Raw genomic sequence first — 19,532 nt, 5'->3', positions numbered from 1 at the left:
TTGGTGGGATATATTTTCTCTGCAGCGTGTAGGCGTCATACGCGTGCACTCACACACACACACATACGCGCACACGCACGCGCACACCGATACACACACACGCGCGCGCGCGCTCAGAAAACTAGCGCTTGAGCAAACGCTACCCATTGAAACTTCCTGCATGACAGCAACTACAGTCGTCACACTTAGAGGAGTGTTTGCTGGTGTTTCCGATTACTAGTTTTAGAAATTACTGACGTTCGATTTGCATGACGCGTAAGCAGTTGCTGGCGCTTACCTTGCGGCCACAGGAAGCAAATAGTCCTATCGTGGGCAACTGTTCTCTTTTAAGGAATTTTGTTTTTAGAGTGCGTACGAGTGTGCATCTTCGGCGTGGAAGTTTTTGTAATTTGTTTTCTTTAAAGGCTGCGTTCTGCAGAAAACCCAGCGAAAAATCCGAATTGACAGAAAAGGTGACTACGTCATGCGTGTTTATTTATTTATTTATTTATTTACATATACTGCAGCCCCGATGGGGCTATTGCAGGAGTGGGGGGAAGAAAAAAAAAGGCAGAGAGGGACAACATATTCAGAAGTGAACACCATTAAAATACAGAACACAAATGGAACAGACTAATCACAGATTTGCAACAACATTGAAAAATAGGTTTGGTTCCAGGGAGCGTATATCACCGGGTAAAGAATTCCATCGTTCGATAACACGAGGAAAAAAACTAAATTTGTACATATCAGTGCGCGCGTGAATGGGTGTTACATTCAAAGGGTGGTAGCTCCTTGTAGATGAAGATGCTGAAAAATGCAAATACTCAGACAGTGAAGCAAAGCGGGATGAATTAACAATACCATGAAAATATTTCAAACACTCATTGTCGCGGCGGGTACAAAGGAGGGAAAGGCCTATGGCAGGAAGAGTGCATGAAGGTGAAAAATGTCTGTCATACCGTCGGCAAATAAACCGTACTGCTTTCGGTTTGGTTTTGGTTTTATGGGGTTTAACGTCCCAAAGCGACTGAGGCTATGAGAGACGCCGTAGTGGAGGGCTCCGGAAATTTCGACCACCTGGGGTTCTTTAACGTGCACTGACATCGCACAGTACACGGGCCTCTAGAATTTCTCCTCCAAAGAAATTCCAGCCGCCGCGGCCGGGATCGAACCCGCGTCTTTCGGGTCAGCAGCCGAGCACCATAGCCACTGAGCCACCGCGGCGGCCGTACTGCTTTCCTTTGGACGGATTCCAGCTTACTGATTTCGGACTGTTTATGAGGATTCCAGATTATTGACCCATACTCCAAAAGTGGACGAATTAAAGCTTTGTATGTTACCAGTTTAGTTTCTTGTGGGGCAACACTTAGTGTACGTTTTCGATAACCGAGCCTCCGCATTGCATTATTGGATATTGTGTTAATATGCTTTGACCAGGACAAGTTAGAAGAAAAAAGACCTAAATATTTGTACTCGGACACTTGATTCAGAGAGTTATCTTTGAATGAGTAGGTGTACGAAGATGGTATTGTGCGATTACAGAATGACATGTATACAGATTTACGAAAGTTTATTTGCATTTGCCATGTTTCACACCATGAGCAGAATGACACGAATGACTGATGTAGTTGCGCGTGATCCTCAGGGGTGTTAATTGAACTGTATATGACACAATCGTCTGCATACAACCGAATTTTAGAAATAATATTTTCTGGCAAATCATTAATGTATAATAAGAACAACAGTGGCCCGAGCACGGATCCTTGCGGTACACCGGATGATACATTAACAGTTTCAGATGAACAGAAGTTGAAAGAAACATATTGTGTACGATTAGAAAGAAAGCTTGATATCCAGTCTACCAGTAACGGGTTTTTGAGTATTGCATTAAGTTTACAAAGAAGTTTGCTGTGGAGAACGGTGTCGAAAGCTTTAGAAAGGTCGATAAATAAAGCGTCGATTTGTGAGCCGGTGTCGAGGGAACTAGCAATGTCGTGCGTGAATTCTACAAGTTGTGAAATGGTACTGAGCCCGCGCCGAAACCCATGCTGAAATTTGCACAAGATATTGTTAGCTTCAAGAAAGTCTGTAATGTGCTTATGAATGATATGTTCTAGTAATTTGCATGAGTGTGAAGTTGACGAAATGGGGCGATAGTTGGACAAGATTTGGGTGCTGCCAGCTTTAAACAGGGGAATAACTTTTGCAAGCTTCCAGGCTACGGGGACGGTTGCGGATGATAGCGATTTCTGGAAGATGGTAGTCAAATAGCGGCTGGTCCAAAGAGAGTAACGATGCAGAAATACATTAGGGATATCATCAGGACCACTGCTTTTTTTCACATTTATGTTCAGAATAAGGTTCAGAACACCTTCGACGCTTATTGAAATATCTTCGACAGAACATTGAGAGTTGCTAGGAAAAGTAATCATTTCAAGGTTATCTCTTGTAAATACCGACTGAAAATATGTGTTGAAATTAGTAGCTATAGCTAATGAGTCACAGACCGGCTTATCATCAATAATGAAGGTGTTGGGACTAGTGCTCTGTGGCAATATGGATGCCCAAAATTTGCGGGGATTGTGTTTCATTAATTGCGGCAAGGAATTTCTGTAGTAAAAATATTTTCCCGAGTGAACTTTGGCACGGAGTTCTTCTTTAGCGTCGCTGAACTGTTGCAAGAGTTCAGGGTTACCATTGCGCTTGGAAACGCGTAGTCTGGCAACACGGCGAGAAAGATGCAGTATGTCCCTTGTTATCCAGGGCATACTGTGGTTTTGCTTTTTAGTTTTTAATGGAACAAAACGCTGAATACAGACCTTCACAATGTTTTCGAAAAATGTTACTAAAGAATTCACGTCACCTGATATGCTAAGGTGCTGAAACTGTTCAAATGCGTCACTTAATAAATCCAGGATAGCCACGTCGTCTGCTCTACTGAAATCCGGAAATGTTGAATAAGTTAGTTTTGAGGAAGGAATAGAACATGGGATCGAAACAAGAACAGCGTTGTGATCGGATATCCCCTCGACGACTTCGCATGTAAAATTCGTCGCGAAAAGAGAAGAGCTTAAAAACACCAGATCCAGTATTGTCGAAGACCTCGTGGACTTATCAACTATCTGTTTTAATCCAAATGACAAAGAAAAATTGACAAGTTCATTACTGATTGCAATGTCGTGACCAGTAATGGATAATGTATGCCAATGAATTCCGGGAAGATTGAAGTCTCCTAGGATAATTATATTTGGGTTGCTGATATGATGAGAATGCAAGAAGTTACTTAAAGAATGCACGTGGTCTATGGAAGTGCCTGGTGGTCGATACACCGCACCGATAACAAATGATTTGTTACCTACGTAGAGTTTGCACCAAGTTGACTCTATTTCGACAGGGACCGAAATTTCAACATATTTCAGACTAGACTTAATGAAGAGAGCGACACCGCCTCCTTTCCCATGCTGCCTGTTCGCCCTAATTACAGCGAAACCTGGAGGAGTTATTTCAGAGTCAATTATACCATCATGTAGCCACGTTTCGGTGACCGCAATGACATCAGGCGAATGAGTTAGGATTAAAGAGATAAAATTTGGAAGCTTGTTTACTAAACTTCTGGTATTAATGTTCAGAACACGAAGGTTGGCGGCGGTGTCCCGTCAGTCAGAATCTGCGGGTGACTTGGCAGCAGTAGCATTAGCAGCAGCAGTGTCCGGGGGCGTTGATTTCGAATCTTTGACCAAACTTTTCTCAACATCATCCCAGTTGTACCGCACGCTATCAATAAACACGTGGTCATAACGCAAATGAACCTTCGAGCCACTGTCACGATAAGATTGCGTTGCATCCCATATTTTTTTCCGGATCAATCGAACGTGAGCAGAGAAATCCTCGGATAAGCTAATGCCTGAATTTTTGAGCCTATGAGCATTTTTTAACGCTTGAGTTTTTTCCCGAAAGTCGAGAAGCTTAACGATGACAGGACGAGGGCGCCCTTCCTGCTTTCTACCTAGCCGATGATACCTTTCTATTTTAGGACAATCCAACTGAAGGTTATCGATGAATACCTTAGTCACCGCAATGAACAGAGCTTTGTTAGTTTCTTCATCTTCTTCAGCAAGACCGTGAAATATAAGATTGTTTCTGCGAGAACGGTTTTCCAGCTCATTTCTTGAAACAAGCTTGCTAACAACCTCAGACAACGAATTCAACTGGTGTTGCATGGCCCCGTCGCTTGTGTCGCCGTTCGAGGTTGGCGGGTTTGACTCAAGAGCAGAGATTCGTGATTCAAGTGCCTCAAAACGAGAGTTCACTCTCTGCTGGAAACGCTTTATATCTGCAATATCTTCGGCCATTTTTCTCTGGCCCGCAAGCAATTCGGCAAGCATTTCATTAATAGCTGGCTGATTGGAAGTGGAGCAAGCGTCATCAGTGCTTGCTACTTGAACATTAACGGAAGAAAATGTAGAACGTGTGCCTGGTTTTGAACCGGGATTGCTGTGAGAGCGTCCAGGATTAGTTTCCACATCGCCGCTTAAGAGAACACTAGCAATGCAGTAAACAAGCTGTGTATACAACGATACAGACACATAACGATAACCGCGATTGTGTGGGCGAGGAAACAGCATCAAAAATCTGTCATCAGAGCGGACGCAACGTGCGTTTTCAAGAAAACGCACCTGCGTGAAGAATAAGAAGCGGATCAGCATGCTGCCGCTTTCGCTGTCTCCTAGCCCACTGGCAGACCGCTGTGTAGGCATTGCTTTTATACTATCCGTGGGTGACGTCACAGAACTTGGCTTTAAGATGACCGGTAGATCGAAGATGACATCTTCGAAGGGAGATGCTCGGCCAGGTTGCGCAGTGGAGGGAACACCCGTGCTGTCTTTTACAGGAAAGGTAGGGCAGTCCACGCTCGCACAGATGTCATCCACGTGTAGGATTGGTGATGGCGATGGAACTGAAGTCCGTAGCGCAAGGAAGCAAGGCGCCGCTGTAGTCCCGACGAAGGCACCAGCGAGGCAGGCGCAGAACTGCGTGAAGAATAAGAAGCGGATCAGCATGCTGCCGCTTTCGCTGTCTCCTAGCCCACTCGTGCCACTGCCACGTTGTGGCAGGTTTGCAAATAAAGGAGTCGCTAAAAGAAAACTGGGGAAATTAGCCTGGGATCGAACTCCTTGCCATTGGGCTTTGAGAACACGGCAAACTAATTGGTCCATTAGGGGCAGCTATTCTGCTTGACATAATTCAGTTATTTTGGAGCGGGCACAGAGCGCTGCGGTGGCGTGGCCGTTTTGTAATTCGGGTCTTGCATATAACTCCTGTAAAAAGCAGCCAACCTGCCATAAAGCGTTCCTTGTTGCAAAAGCTCCATTTGTTTTTTGAAGGATTTCCAACTTCACTGAAACGAGCAGTTCAAAAGCGTGCTAATTGTTCTTAACTATTGAACTGCTTAGACAACACCAAAAAATCGATGAAAATTTTAGTAGTCACTATTTTCTAGTACGGTCTTTCTACCACAAAACGCAGGTTACATTTCCTGGCATGCCCTATATGTTCCTGCTGAAATATGAACTCATGGTGCTTTTTTAAGGGTGGCTTTCCGTTTTGAGAATCAAATATGAACCTGTCATGTGTGGTGTTGCTCACAGGCATCGTTCCCACTTACCTTGTTTATTTATTTTACTCCAAAAGTAGGACTTTAGATGAGAGCAGGGCGGGTGGGCGGCGATAAATAGCTTCAGGCTGGTAGTATACACGGTTATGATGAGGCTGCTGGTAGTCTTGAGTAGTGCAGGATCAACGCTGAGCGCCACATGGTTGGGAAGGACATTCCAGTCATGAGCAGTGCACACAAAGAATGACTTGTGAAACGTATACCTGTGCGGGCACGTGGCGGAATGATGCTGTTCGCACAAGTTTATCAGTCCTCCTCCTTTAAGTCAGACGAAACGGCCAGCGCGGTGGTGTTCCGTCTTTCCTTCTTCGGTGTGCTAAATTTTCGTTGTGTTGTACATCTAGCTGCCATGAAGTACCAACTTGCCGGATCAGCCGCGCACGCAGAATGTACACGTGTTGGTATCAAGAACCAAAATCTCTGATTGACTTGGAGCAGCGAGTGCAGCCGATGTTATGATGTTTCACCCGCTAAACGCTAGTCTGGAGCACGGAACATCCAGGTTAGCGTACTCGATGTTGCGTGGCGGCTTGGTGGGCAGTCTTTTGAGCAGTGAATTTCCGCTTGTGTACGTAGTCTGCACTGTAATACATCCCTCTACGGCAGAAAACTCATGCACTCCTATTTGTGCCCATCAACGAGCGCTCTGATGGCCTATCACGGAACGCTTGGAGGCAGAGCATGCGGCACACTTTTGCAAATGCATATCGTCTTCTGTACAGTATAATGTGATTCTGTACTCCGCGGACATGCATCCCGATGAAAAACCGATCAGGGGGTAGTGGGACAGCAGCAGTGAGTTCTGGACAGATTAGATTAAAGGTACTCGGGTGCCGTAGACGTTTTAAGAGGTGGGAATAATAGCCAGCGCTGCGCCTGTCATTGGAGAACAAGACTAGGAATGTGTGAACTGGAAGAAAGTTAGATGTACCGATAAAAAAGTCCGCAAGAAGATATTTTCAGCGCAGACCACTCTGACTTTCTAAACTTTGGGCACGACACCCTTACATGAACCAGCAGTATTGCCTAGGAGGAGTACTTATGTGTAACTCTAGAGAGGATAAGTTCCTGTTAGGGTATGTGGCAGAAAAAAAAAGATACTGGCAATGAAAATTGCTTAGTGATAAACTGAGAAAGGATAAGTTATAAGCGACAACCGATCACAGTTCAAATGGAACATTGTGTGCAAAGCGATGCTCTGAGTTGTGAAGGATGATTTCAGAATGATAAGGAAACTGAACTGCGATATATCGGCAATGTTTATTTTTGCTTCGTAGTGCTGGATTTACAACAAAAAATCCGACCAATAGGGGTAGGTTTTCCTTATTATTCTTGCGAGTGTGCTGAACCTGGCCACATGCTGCTTCCGCTATGGTCGAAGCGACATAATGGTAACGGCATTTCATAGGGAGTTCGTGCTTAGGGGTATCCGGCTGCGCTGTTAAGGATATTGTAGAACATTTGATCGTCATTTTTGCCTCTAGTATTAGTTTTAATATTTCGTTCACCACATATTAACCACTATTTATGTGTCGAGGGAAAAGGACCCATGCAGTCACTCGAATAAAAATGTGACTGCATGGGTCCTTTTCTCTCGACACATAATTAGTGGTTAATATGTTTTTGGCAAGACAGTGTTGGGTATGCCGACATTGCTTTGCATTTATTTTCGGAAATACCTGAGTGGACGTCGTCTATTAAAGCCTCTATTAACGACCCAGGCTCGACTACCCGGCATTCGTGGACAGCGACGTGTGTGTTGGCCTTCCCGCGTATTCACCCACGCGGATGGCGTTATCGGCTGGGACGCGACCCACCTCTCTCACCACCACTACCACTGCCAAGGTGCTGGCAGTGCTTCTGCGGGCACAACGCAGCGGAGAGGTCCCGCGGGAGTCGGCGCTCGGTGATCTCGGCTGCTTTTCCCCGCCCGCATGCGTGAGTGGCATGTCGCAGACGCCTGCATACTTCTGATAACAACCTTAAGATTCAGTCGCAAAAGTACGAGAGCGAACATCTCACAACCATTCCACTCCTGGCAGCCTGGCGGCTCATCAGCGCCAGTCGCTTCCTAATATTTGATGGCAGTGGCAGAAGCGCCAAACGCATGTGATGCATTGCTGCCGAAGTTTTACTATGGGGCTCCGCTTATACGTAGTGTTCCGCAGTTTCGAGGATCTTATTCGTATTCTCTTCGACTAAATAGCCTACGGCAAAGACGCGATTTCTTTTGTCTGGATTTAAGGAGCTATAGTACAAGCGGCACAGCAGAACGTAATTTAGTAAAGATGTTAACTAGCTTCAAAACCACATTTTGGATGACACATCTTAAGAAACAGGCACTAATGAAACAAACTGAATTATATTTTAAACTTCTGCGTCTCTGTAGGATGTGGTTTGCTTGCTTATTTGTCTCCAGTAGCAGGTCTTATTTGTACTTCGTCCTGCTTGTCGCTTTCTGGCGAGCGCTCGTCGCTTTTCTTCATAACGACCCCGTTATTACCACTGGCTGGCACTGTTTTCAGAAGCTATTCGGAAATAGGTCAGAGATAGTTTGAAACAGATATTTAGCTCACATGCGTAATGAAGTGCGGAAAAGTATGAACAATGTCGAACACACTTTTGTCCTATCGTCGGTTACATTCAATCTTAGGCTGCCAGCTATACAAGGTTGCGTTTACGTTCATTCCCGAGTCACGTGTGTCCCTGTAATGGTCTTTTAGAGGGGTGCGGGTGTATTTGGTAGTTCGTTGTTTAACTGTGCGAACAGTGTGTAAAAGTAAAGAGTATCATCGCTTCCGCAACATTTTTAAAATGAAATCCTGTGCCGGATGGAATTAAGGCAAACACGTTGCCAAGCCAGCGTTTGATTTGTAGTGTCCCAACCATGGCGCAAGCCCTCGCCGGCACAACTTAAGCGTGTTTTCCTACGCATCCGGCAACATGAGGTGAGCGCTGCTGTGGTCGAAATCTGCAGTGTCACTTGAAACGATCCAGACCAACCAGAAGCACCCCACGCGCCCCGAATCTGGCGCGCTCTTTCCTTCTCCTCTCTTTTCCCTCTTGTAGCGGCGGGGCACGCCTCCCGAGCTCCCCGCCGCAGCTCCGTGACCACTAAGAGAATAAACGGTTGAATAAACAGTTTTTTTCCGCGCACTGTGGAGAGTTGGAATTCTTTGGATGGTAACATTCGTGCACTATCAATCTCTGATTTTGCGTCGGCAATTGAGTCGTAGCATTGTATGTTGTTTTTCTAGCGTTTATATTTGTAATGCTTGTAATGTACTCTTTTATGCGTGGAATTGTTCCACATTTTTGTACCCACTCCTGCTATAGCCCCTAGAATGGGGCTGCAGTATTTTCAAATAAATAAATAAATAAATAAATAACTGCAAAGACGTCTCGTCTTCTCTGAGAATCTTCAAGCAGCTTACGCCCTACAATTGGTGACCCGGTTTTTAACGAACCTTAGTAACGTTGAGCCAAGCCTTTCTCCAAGCTAACGAAGACACGACGTGAACTCACGCTGCTGAAATGGAAGCGAATCAACCACATACGCCCAACCTCAGCCAGACAACGACAGATGTGCCCGGCGAAGCCGTCTCTGCTGTCACTGTCCGTTTCCTGCCGTACTGGGAACGCAATCTGGCCGCGTGGTTCCTGCAAGTGGAATCCCAATTCCAGCTCTCAAGGAACACATTTCAGCAGCAGAAATGCCACCACGTGGTCGGCGCGCTGCCATCAACAGCTGCAGAAAGGGTGTCCGACATACTCGACCTCGTTTAGCACCAATCCTCCGGCACATTCATCCGATGACCTGAAGGCAGCCCTACTGCAAAGAACAGCCACGTCCGAAAGAACGGGAATACAACAGCTACTCTCCGCGGAATAGTTCGGTGACCGACGGCCAAGTCAGCTCTTTCGGAGGATGACGCAGCTTCTCGGCAATAGTGCGCAGACCATGGACAATGCTGTGCTACATAATATTTTTCTACCACGCCTGCCGTCCAACGTCCAAATGGTGCCTGCCACAGCCACCACCATGGATTTGACATCACACTATGGATTTGACATCACAGTACCCACACCACACTTCACCGTCACTGCCATCAGCGGGCCTACGCAGTGGTAGCCGTTGGCCGTTCCTATTACCACTCCTCAGCCGTCTCATCTTGCATCCATCACCGATACGCCTTCCGAAGTTGACCGCCTTTGTTCTCAGCTCGAAAGCCGCCTCCATACCGTGGACGCCAATGTCACCACTCCTCAACGCCTCGACAGCGCGGACAGCGTGAGTGAAGTCAATCCTCAGGCCCAAACACCTGCTACTACCATCCCCGCTTCGCCGCCAACGCTAGCCACTGCCTCCTGCTTGCAGTTGGGCGGAAAACCTGCCGGCCGACCACTAGCGGCGGCGGCGAGCGGTCAGTGCCAAGAAGAATGTCGCCTCTTCCACGTCTACAACAGAACCACCAGTCAGAAATTTCTCATTGACACCAGGGGCCATGTGAGCGTTCTCCCAGCCACAAAAGCATAGAGTGCTTCAGCTCCAATTTCCTACCTGCAAGAAGTGAAGGGAACGCGCATTCCAGTATACAAACAGCGCTTTGTGACGCTCAGCCTCGGGCTTCGAAGAGTCTTCCGGTGGGTGTTTTTAGTCGCCGACGTTGGTTCTGCTGTGACGTTTGTGCCTGTCGGGGGTCGCTCACAAAACAATCCAATTAGTTGCTTTCTTCGGGTCCTGCTGAAGCGAGTAGAATTGACCCAACGAGGCGGTAACCTGGCAAAACATAATTTCTCTGCCTGAAGGCGAAACTGGGAGTCCGCTCAACGCTGGCTTTAAGGAGAACTGGTTGTCCTTCCAGCAGGTCAGGGCTTCACTTCGCTCATCTTGCTTCATCAGGCCGCGGCTGCTTCGGCGCCCCCGTGGTCTGTCTCTCTTCCCGGCGCCCGGCTCTCATCTCTCCTGTCCGTTGTGTTCTGGCGCGACCACCGCATCTCTCGACCATCTCGGCTTCTTCTCTCCCAGGGTCCTCTTCTCCCAACGGTCTTTTCGCTGTCGCTGCTTTTGCAGCCAGCCAAGGGCCTACGCCGAATTTCCATGATGCCGCGGCTATTACGACGGGAAGGGCGACAGCCTCGTAGGGGATGTGTCGCGGGGATCAGGTGTCCCTCGTAGGGCTGCGCTTTCCTGCAGCCAACGCCTCGCATCCTCCTCTGACAGCCCGGCCCGTTCCCGCCGCCGACTTTCTTCGCCACTTCGAGCTGTCACGCGGTATGTTGAGTCTGCTGCTGGTAGGGTCGCTTGCCGGCCGCACGCACACACAAACGCGCTTGTCTGCCCGCGCCCGAAGGAGGGGAGGGGGAGAGCACAACCGCCCAAAAAACCACAGGAAATTGTGGTGAGCGTCTGGCACCGCACGTGGCTTCTCGTCTTCTCTCCTCTGGCTCTTTGTGGTCGTCTGTCCTCTGTAGAGCCCGCCGCCTTCCACAGTGGCGCCTTCGAATACATGTCCTCGTCGATAGTTCTGGACACAGACACAACGTCTCTGGCTCTAGCAGATGGAGTAAGTTCGTTTGAGCAATGCATAGACGTCACGTACGCAGTCAGTCTTTCACACTGCCATTATTGGAGCCGACTTTTTAACCAAGCACAAGCTCCTCATTGACGTCAAGCGGAAACGCCTCATTGACTCCGCATCCGTACTCTTTATTCGTGGCATTGCCGTGTGGGCAACTACCGATGTAGCACCACGAAGCGCTGCAATTGCCAAGGAGTCGTTTGCAGCCCTGATTAATGAATTTTCCAAGCTAATGTCAGCCCCGGATTGAACTCAACCCGTCTGCCTCGACATTCAGCACCACCTTTTTTCTCTCGCCCACGACGCCTGGCTACGTACAAACTCAAGGTAGCCCGTGCATATAATCAGATCGCCGCAACACAAGAAGGCATCCCCAAAACTGCGATCACGACACCATTCGGATTGTTCGAATTCTTAAGAATGCCATTCGGACTTCGCAACGCTGCGCAGACCTCCCAGCGTTTCATCGACTCCGTCGTACGTTACCTTCCCTTCGTGTTCGCCTATGTGGATGACAATCTCGTGGCAATTTCATGTATTGAAGAATACCTGCACCACCTCCGCCTACTTTTCGAGCGTCTTTCTTCTAACGGCATTGTTGTCAACACCGAAAAAAGTGAGTTCAGAAAACCAGCTCTGGAATTTCTCGGCCATGACTTGGACAACAACGGCATCCAGCCGCTTCCCAAAAAAGTGCAAGCAATCATCGAGTTTCCCAAACCCACTTCAAGCACGAAGCTCCGCCAATTTCTCGGCCTCGTAAATGTTTACCGCCGATTCATCAGAAATTGTGCCACCCTGCTTGAACCACTTGACCGCATGCTTTGCGGCAAGCACTCGGCGAAAACACTACACTAGGACACCGCTGCGGACGATGCCTTTAACGCCATCAAGCGCACTCTGGCCGACGCCACTCTACTTGCCCACCCAAACCCCGATTATCCGCTAGCACTCATGACAGACGCTTCCAATATCACGCTCGGAGCTGTCCTTCAGCAGCAGGTCAGTGGCATAAGGCAACCCCTCGCCTTCTTCTCAAAACGCCTGACTCCTGCCCAGACAGGATACAGTGTTTTTGGCCGTGAACTTCTCTCCATATACCTGGTAGTGCGTCATTTCTGCGACTTGCTTGACGGCAGAGCATTTACCGTTTTCACAGATCACAAGCCTCTTACTTACTCAATTGGCCGTTCTGCATCCATACACGCCACGGGAAGTGAGACAACTTTCCTTCATTTCTGAATTCACAACAAACATGTGACAGATCAGTTGTGTCGACAACACCGCTGCTGACGCCCTCTAGTCACATCGATGCCGTCACAGGCAGTCGTTCACAAACTTGAACTTCATCCTCCTTTCCCTTCGACATACATGAACTGTCTGCAGCATAACCAAGCGACTCCGAGCTGTTCCGCCTACGCACAGCGGAAACATTCCTGAACCTCGAGAAAGTCCTCATTGAAGACGTGCCAATCGTTCGTGATTCCTCTACAGGTACGCGAAGGCCGGTTTCGCACATCGTTTTCCGCAAGAAAATCTTGGAATCCTTGCACACCTTTTCCCATCCTGCAATTTGTGCAACTCAAAACCTGATGAAATCCCGCTTTGTCTGTTCCCGCATGAACACCGACATTCGCGACCGGGTCCGCGCTTGTGCACCCTGCCAGCGTGCGAAAGTACACCGGTGCCCTGTGCCCCCAACCCACCGTTCCCTGCAGCCCGACCAACGCTTCGCAGTAGTCCATATCGACATCGTTGGCCCCCTACCCCCATGTCCGGGTACCGCTGTTTATTGACATGCGTCGATCGCTTCACCCGATGGCCAGAGGCTACGCCAATCGCCGACATTATACCAGCTACTGCCTCTACTTGTGTTGCGCGGTTCGGCTGCCCCACAACCATCGTCACTGACCGCGGACTGCAGTTCGAGTCGTCGCTTTTCACAGCACTCCTCAAACTGCTTGCAGCAGCACGGCTACGGTTTGCATCTTACCGTCCACAAACAAACGGACTCGTAGCGAGTTTTCAACGCCACCTTAAAGCAGCGCTCACAGCGCACGGTCCCCCGCAAAGTGGGTCGGTGATCTTCTGCTTAGCTGCTCGGAATTCGATCTGCCTTCAAAGGGGACCTTTCGTGCGCCTGTGCCGGGGATGGGGCAGGTGGTAGTTTTATAGTTGTTTTCTACTATTCTACTAGGGCATAAATATTTAATATCCACAATTCCAGGGGGGGGGGGGAGCAATCGCCCTCCCCCCTTGCCCCTTTCGGGACGCCCATGCGCCCTACCGATTTTGATGAATGAGATCTAGGCTCATCCGTGTTTGCTGCATCAGTAAGAGGGAACAACAGCTTTCGCAAGTATCGTCCCCCCCAGGCATGTTTTTCAGCTTTAAGGAGAGGAGGTGTCTCTGCATTTAACAGTTTTCATCAGCAACTAAGACTTGATGGTCGGCAGATTTTACGGTGGAAATAAAAACTTTTGTGACCAATGGGAGTCGGGATTTTGAATTCCGGTTTTTCCTGAAGCGGTATAAGATTGCCGAATGATGATGAATCCGTGGACGGTCTGTGAGGCTCACAGAAAAACAACGCTGCAGTAAACAAATATTTCGTGCGATATTGTTTTCTTTCCTACCCGCAATCTTTATTTACTCTGCACGCAGATTGTAGAATAGATTTAGGAGGTCGGGGCCCCTGTGCCTGTATTAATTATAATTACTGCTAGGCGAAACGGATTTGTAGTGTTTTATCTGTCTTTATTTTGCCTCATTCAGTTCTATATATTTTTTTACGCAGGTCGCTTCCGCTTCCGGGCCACCGTGTACCGCCCTTGTGGTGAAGGCGGTACTTTGGAGAATTTTTTTTTACCAACCTTTAATTTTCTGTTAAAGATAGCGTGTTTTAATTTGAAATGTATTTAATAAAAAGTTACGTAATTTGCTATCAGGTGTCTCATGTCTTATTAATGGTAACATTACGGCGTTTAGTGAACCTGTAGAAACATGTTTGAATTATAATGCGCTCATGCATTCTCTTTGCTTTGTTCCTCTCAAAAAGCAGCAACTACAAAAGAAAATTGTTTCCTGTGCAGATAACTGAGAAAAATCAGCTTAGTTACCCAAATGAAATTAGAAATTACAGAATTTTCTTTGTGGTATGCACCTAATTTTGTGATTTAATAGCGGCTCCACGGAGGATCGCCGCACAATTGTGTGGAAATTTAAGATCGTACAAAATTAAATTTTCGTCCCTATAGCATTACTGCTTTTACAGCGCTTTCGAATAACGACGAAAAGCTACTTTACTACAGAGCCTTCGGAATCAATTCTAAGAAAGCTATGTAAAAGGAAACAAAGCAGGCTGAGAAGGAAGACGAAGTATTGACATGATGCTTCTTTAAAGAGAGATAAAGCAGTTTTTGTTAAAATCGGGCTGGCAGCGTCGTCCTGTGGTTTTTCATGCTGTATACACGAATATCAAACCCAAATAAGTCAAAACCAAGCGCGAATAGCCTTTTCTAGCAGAAATACTCTGCCTGTGCCGCGGACCACAACTTGGGGCGAGCCGCCGCCTGTGATTGGTCAAAGAGGTCGTGACGACACTTTGAGGACAGGACAAGCTGCCCATATGAATCCGGCGCTGCGCTGAGTACAGATCGCAGCTTTCCGTGGTGTTATAAAAGCAAATATGCCGACTATTTTTTTCCTGACCACCAAAGGATACTACAGTGTGTCCATTCCAAGTATCACCTGAAACCAAAAAGCATACCTGAAACCTGAAACCTGAACCTGAAAGCACAAGCATACGCCAGCATGAGAGATGCGTATGCATTACATGCGGAAAAAAGTGCCGGCATTCTCGTATTGTCGGAAGTACAATTCTCAAATCGTTCCTTGTTCGGGGACAGCTATTCTTCTTGCAATGACTGTTATTTTGGAGCGCGTACGGCAGAGCTGCTCTGGCATAGCGCTTTTGTTACTGCGGCTTTGGTCTAGCTTTTTAAAAACCAGCCTGTCTCAATTCATTCCTTGTTGCAAAAACTCCATCTATTTCTTTTTTGAAAGATTTCCAAATTTCCTGAAGTCAGAATTTAAAAAATTGGAGGCTTATCAAGGTTAAGCCCAGTGGATGCGAAGCATGTTATAAGCGTTCTTCGCGTTCTTCATCAGTTTCCGTAGCACGCTGCAGCCTTCGTTTTCCATTCCTATTATTAACGTCCGTACCGTTTGGAGGCATCTTGACCGCATACACGCCCGGCGCAGAGACGCTGGCGCGGTTGCGGGCACAGAGACTGAGGCGACGGCGGGCGCGCGCCGCTTCATCCCTGGCGTGACGTCACATATCACGTGATGCAGCGATGGTGGCGCCGCCGCCGCGTCGCGCAGGACGGCGCGAACCGAAGCGTGGAGGCCTCCGCCGGGCGACGTCCGACGGCGCGATATGAGGCCCCATTTGCAGCCGGTGTGACGTCATCACGTGACGTCACATCATGTGATCTCACTTCAAGGTCAATGGTGGTCACCGCCGGGAGGCGACCGACGGCGCGATATGAGGCCCCATCAGCAGCCGGTGTGACGTCATCACGTGACGTCATGTCACGTGACCTACTTGAAGGTCACTTGAAGGTCAATGGTGGCCACCGCCGGGAGGCGACCGACGGCGCGATATGAGACGCCATCTGCAGCCGGTGTGACGTGATGACGTGACGTCATGTCACGTGACCCCACTTCAGGTCAATGGTGGCCACCGCCGGGCGTCGCGCGAAGGCCCGAAACCTACGTTAATATGCTTCGCATAAAAGCCAACTAATTGTTCTATCAGACTCCTCAAACAACACCGAAAAATCAATGAAAACTATCGACGAAGGCACTGTCAGACTTTGTTGCACTATTGCGTAGTGCGCTCCTTCTTCCGGAAAGCCCGGGTTACCTTTATCAGGGATGTCCCATATATTCTTGATTAAATAGTAATTTACAGTGCTTCTGTGAAAATGCCCCCGGGGTGTTGAGTCAAATATGAACATTTCCTGTGTGGTGTTGCTCACAGGCATCGTTAGCACTTACCTTGCTTATTTATTTAACTCCAAAAGTGGGACTTTACATGAGAGCTGGGCCGGTGGACGGCGATAAATTGTAACATGCTCGTGGTATACACGATTATGATGAGGCAGCTCCTCCGATGGCAGTCTTCAGTCGCGCAGGATCGACGATGAATGCTACATGGTTGGGAAGGCAATTCCAGTCATGAGCTATGCGCAAGAACAATGACTCGTGAAACGTAGTTGTGTGGGCACGTGGCGGAATGACGCTGTCAAAGCAAGGTTATCAATCCTCCTTCTGTAAGTCAGAAGTAACGGTCAGTTCGGTGGTGTTCCGTGTTTCCTACTTCCGTGCGTTAAACTTGCGTATTGTTGAATTCCTAGCTGTCAGGAATTACCAACTTGCACGATCAGCCACGCACGCAGATTGTACACGTGTTGGTATCAAGAATCAAAATCTCTGATTGACATGGAGCAGCGAGTGCAGCCGATGTTGTGGTGTTTCACCCGCTAAACTCTAGTCTGGAGCACGGAAAATCCAGGTACACGTACTCGATGTCGCACGGCTGCTTGGTGGGAAGTCTTTTGAACGGTGAATTTCCCCCTGCGTGCGTAGTCTGTCCTGCGCTCCTTCCTTCTCCACGAGACAACTCGCGCACTACTATCTCTGCCCATCAACAAGCCCTCTGATCGCCTCTCTCGGAATATGTGAAGGCAGAGCATGCGGCGCACTTTTACACAATCATATCTTCCTTTGTCTAGTCTAACGTTATGCTGGATTCTGTTGTCATGCAAACCGATGAAAAAACAATGAGGGGGTATTGGGACAGGTGCAGTGAGTTGTGGACTGATTAGAGGAACGGCACTTAGGTGCCATTGACGTATTAAGAGGTGTGAATTATTGCCAGCGCTGCGCATGCCCTTGGTGAACAAGACTAGGTATATGTGGACCGCAAGAAAGTTAGAAGTAGCGATAAAAAGTTCAGGGAGCAGTTTTATGCGAAGCATACTACTTTAGCTACCACTTCAGCCCTTCACCGTGGTTATGCGCCTCCAAATCACGTGAGACATGACGTCACACCACGTGACACGATGACGTCACGACAGTGGAGAAACGGGGGCCCACCTCGCGCCGTCGCTGTGGTTGTGCGCCTCCAAATCACGTGACACGATGATGCCACACCACGTGACACGATGACGTCACGACAGTGAAGAAAGGGGGCCCACCTCGCGCCGTCGCTGTGGTGGTGCGCCTCCAAATCACGTGATACATGACGTCACACCACGTGACACGATGTCGTCACGACAGTGGAGAAACGGGGGCCCGCTTCGCGCCGTCGCTGAGGTTGCGCGCCTCCAAATTACGCGACAGGATGGTGCTTCGCATTCTCCAGGCTTAACCAAGTTAAGCCTCAGCCATTTTTTTTGCAGCGCAGACCACCCTGACGTTCTAGACCCAACAGTATCCCCTAGGAGGCGTACTTACGTATAACTCTAGGGAGGACAAGATCCTAATAGGTTATGTGGCAGAAAAAAAAGATTACTGACAGTGAAAATCGATCAGTGATAAACTTAGAACCGATAAGTGATAAGCGAGAACCGATGAAATTTCGACTCGTGAAGTATGTGCAAAGCAATGCTCGATGATTTAAGAATAATGAGGAAACTGAACTGTGATATATGATATGATGATTTATATTAGATGTTTATTTTCGCTTCGTAGCGCCGGATTTATAACAAAAAATTGGCAGTGGTTTAGTTCTGGCTAAGCCGAACAAATTGCGTTAGCAATGGCAACCTCGGTAATCCGCTGTTTTTAGAGTCCTTGCGCGCGTTCTTCTCGCGATTCTTTGGCGCGTTGCCTTCGCCTGGTAGCATTGCGGCATTGCTGAGCAGTCAAGTGTTGAGATTCATCGGTGAGCGATGACGTGGAACCACTCTGCAAGGTAGAACGTTGTCACCGAGCTGAATACTTAGCACGACGCTTTGCAAGACGTTCTTCACGCTGTTCTGGCGTCTCTTGTGCACGTTGTCGCTTTCTCGCTTCTTCCTGTCGCTGCCACTTCTCTTTAGAGCCAAAGCAAGCGCGTATTTATAGACGCTTAACAGCGCGGGAGCATGGGTGCCGCCATATTTGGTCACGTGACCATTCTACCACGCTACCAGGGAGTCCACAGAACACAATCGCCCGTTCGGCTGTTGTTCGCCTTGCTCGTCGGTAAATTGGTTTTTGTGCAAAGGAAATGTAACTCTGTCGCATATCTTGGTGGACACCGGGACCTGGCCGTAACGCGAAGGAGGGAACATGGGAGTGAACGAAGAGGCCGTATTCACTAGACGCGCCTTTGTTGGCATGGCGGAGTGGTTAGCATGCTCGTCTCGCACTCTGGAGACCCTGGTTCGATTCCCCAACTCGCCCAATTTCTAACTCGGTGGTATTTATGCTGTCTGACTAGAAATTGGTCTAATTTCTTTAGTATTATTACTCAATTATTAATTAATTATCATGCAAAACAGCTAAATTAATTCAACAATGCGCATTACATCGGTATCACAGCTGGGTTGTTTAAGAGTCACTTGACGTTCCCACAACAGCTGCGCAGCAGCGTTTTGCACTGCGCGGCAGTGCTACTAACGCCAGCTTCGAAGACCAGACGTGGCGGACATTCTAGTGGCGCCATCTGTGGCAGACAGCCAACTGCTCCCGCCGCTGCCGCGGGGCGGGCGGGCCAGACGGCGCTGCCATCTGGCGGAGCGCGGGTGCAGCAACGGTGCGCCACCTGCTCGGCGCAGCGGCTGTTGACGGTCATCTGTCCCTACCGACCGGGGCTACGCGACGAGGCGAAACCTACAGTAGTATTAATAACGCAATAAAATGGTACCAATACTGGTAGGTTTCCTTCAATATTCTTTCGAGTGTGTTTTACCTGGCCGCTCAGCTGCTTCTGCTACGGTCGAAACGACATAATGGTAACATAATTGTACATAATGGTACTTAATGGTATACGGCTAGCGCTGTTAAGGATGGTGTACATCGTTTATTCGTTATTTCGCCTCCAGAATTCCAGTTTTAATTATTCGTTCAGCAGGACATTCTACAAAAATAAAAGTGTGACTGCATGGATCCTTTTCTTTTGGCACGTAATTAGTGACTGATCTTTTTTTATTGCGAAAGCAATACTGCTCTCAATTTCGAGCCATTAGGGTGGTCGTGGCGCTTCCACAATTGACCTTTAGCTGACCCCTGTTGTGACG

At 48.2% G+C, this 19,532-nt stretch overlaps 1 protein-coding gene across 1 annotated transcript in view; it reads right to left on the bottom strand.

Moving 5' to 3' along the window:
• Positions 1-3,497: 3,497 nt before the first annotated feature.
• LOC149353952 (uncharacterized) overlaps positions 3,498-19,532 on the bottom strand; it is a 55,865-nt gene continuing 39,830 nt past the window's right edge. Inside the window, exon 2 of the mRNA XM_089575888.1 lies at positions 3,498-4,544. Within this exon, the coding sequence (XP_089432014.1) occupies positions 3,639-4,544 (906 nt within the window). The 3' untranslated portion in view covers positions 3,498-3,638. The remainder of the gene's footprint in view (positions 4,545-19,532) is intronic.

This window comes from Amblyomma mixtum, chromosome 3, assembly GCF_055824585.1.
Source record: "Amblyomma mixtum isolate Tamu chromosome 3, ASM5582458v1, whole genome shotgun sequence".
Taxonomy (NCBI): Eukaryota; Metazoa; Arthropoda; class Arachnida; order Ixodida; family Ixodidae; genus Amblyomma; species Amblyomma mixtum.
Note: the sequence above shows the minus strand (reverse complement) of the source record. Positions and strands in the feature narration are given on the sequence as shown.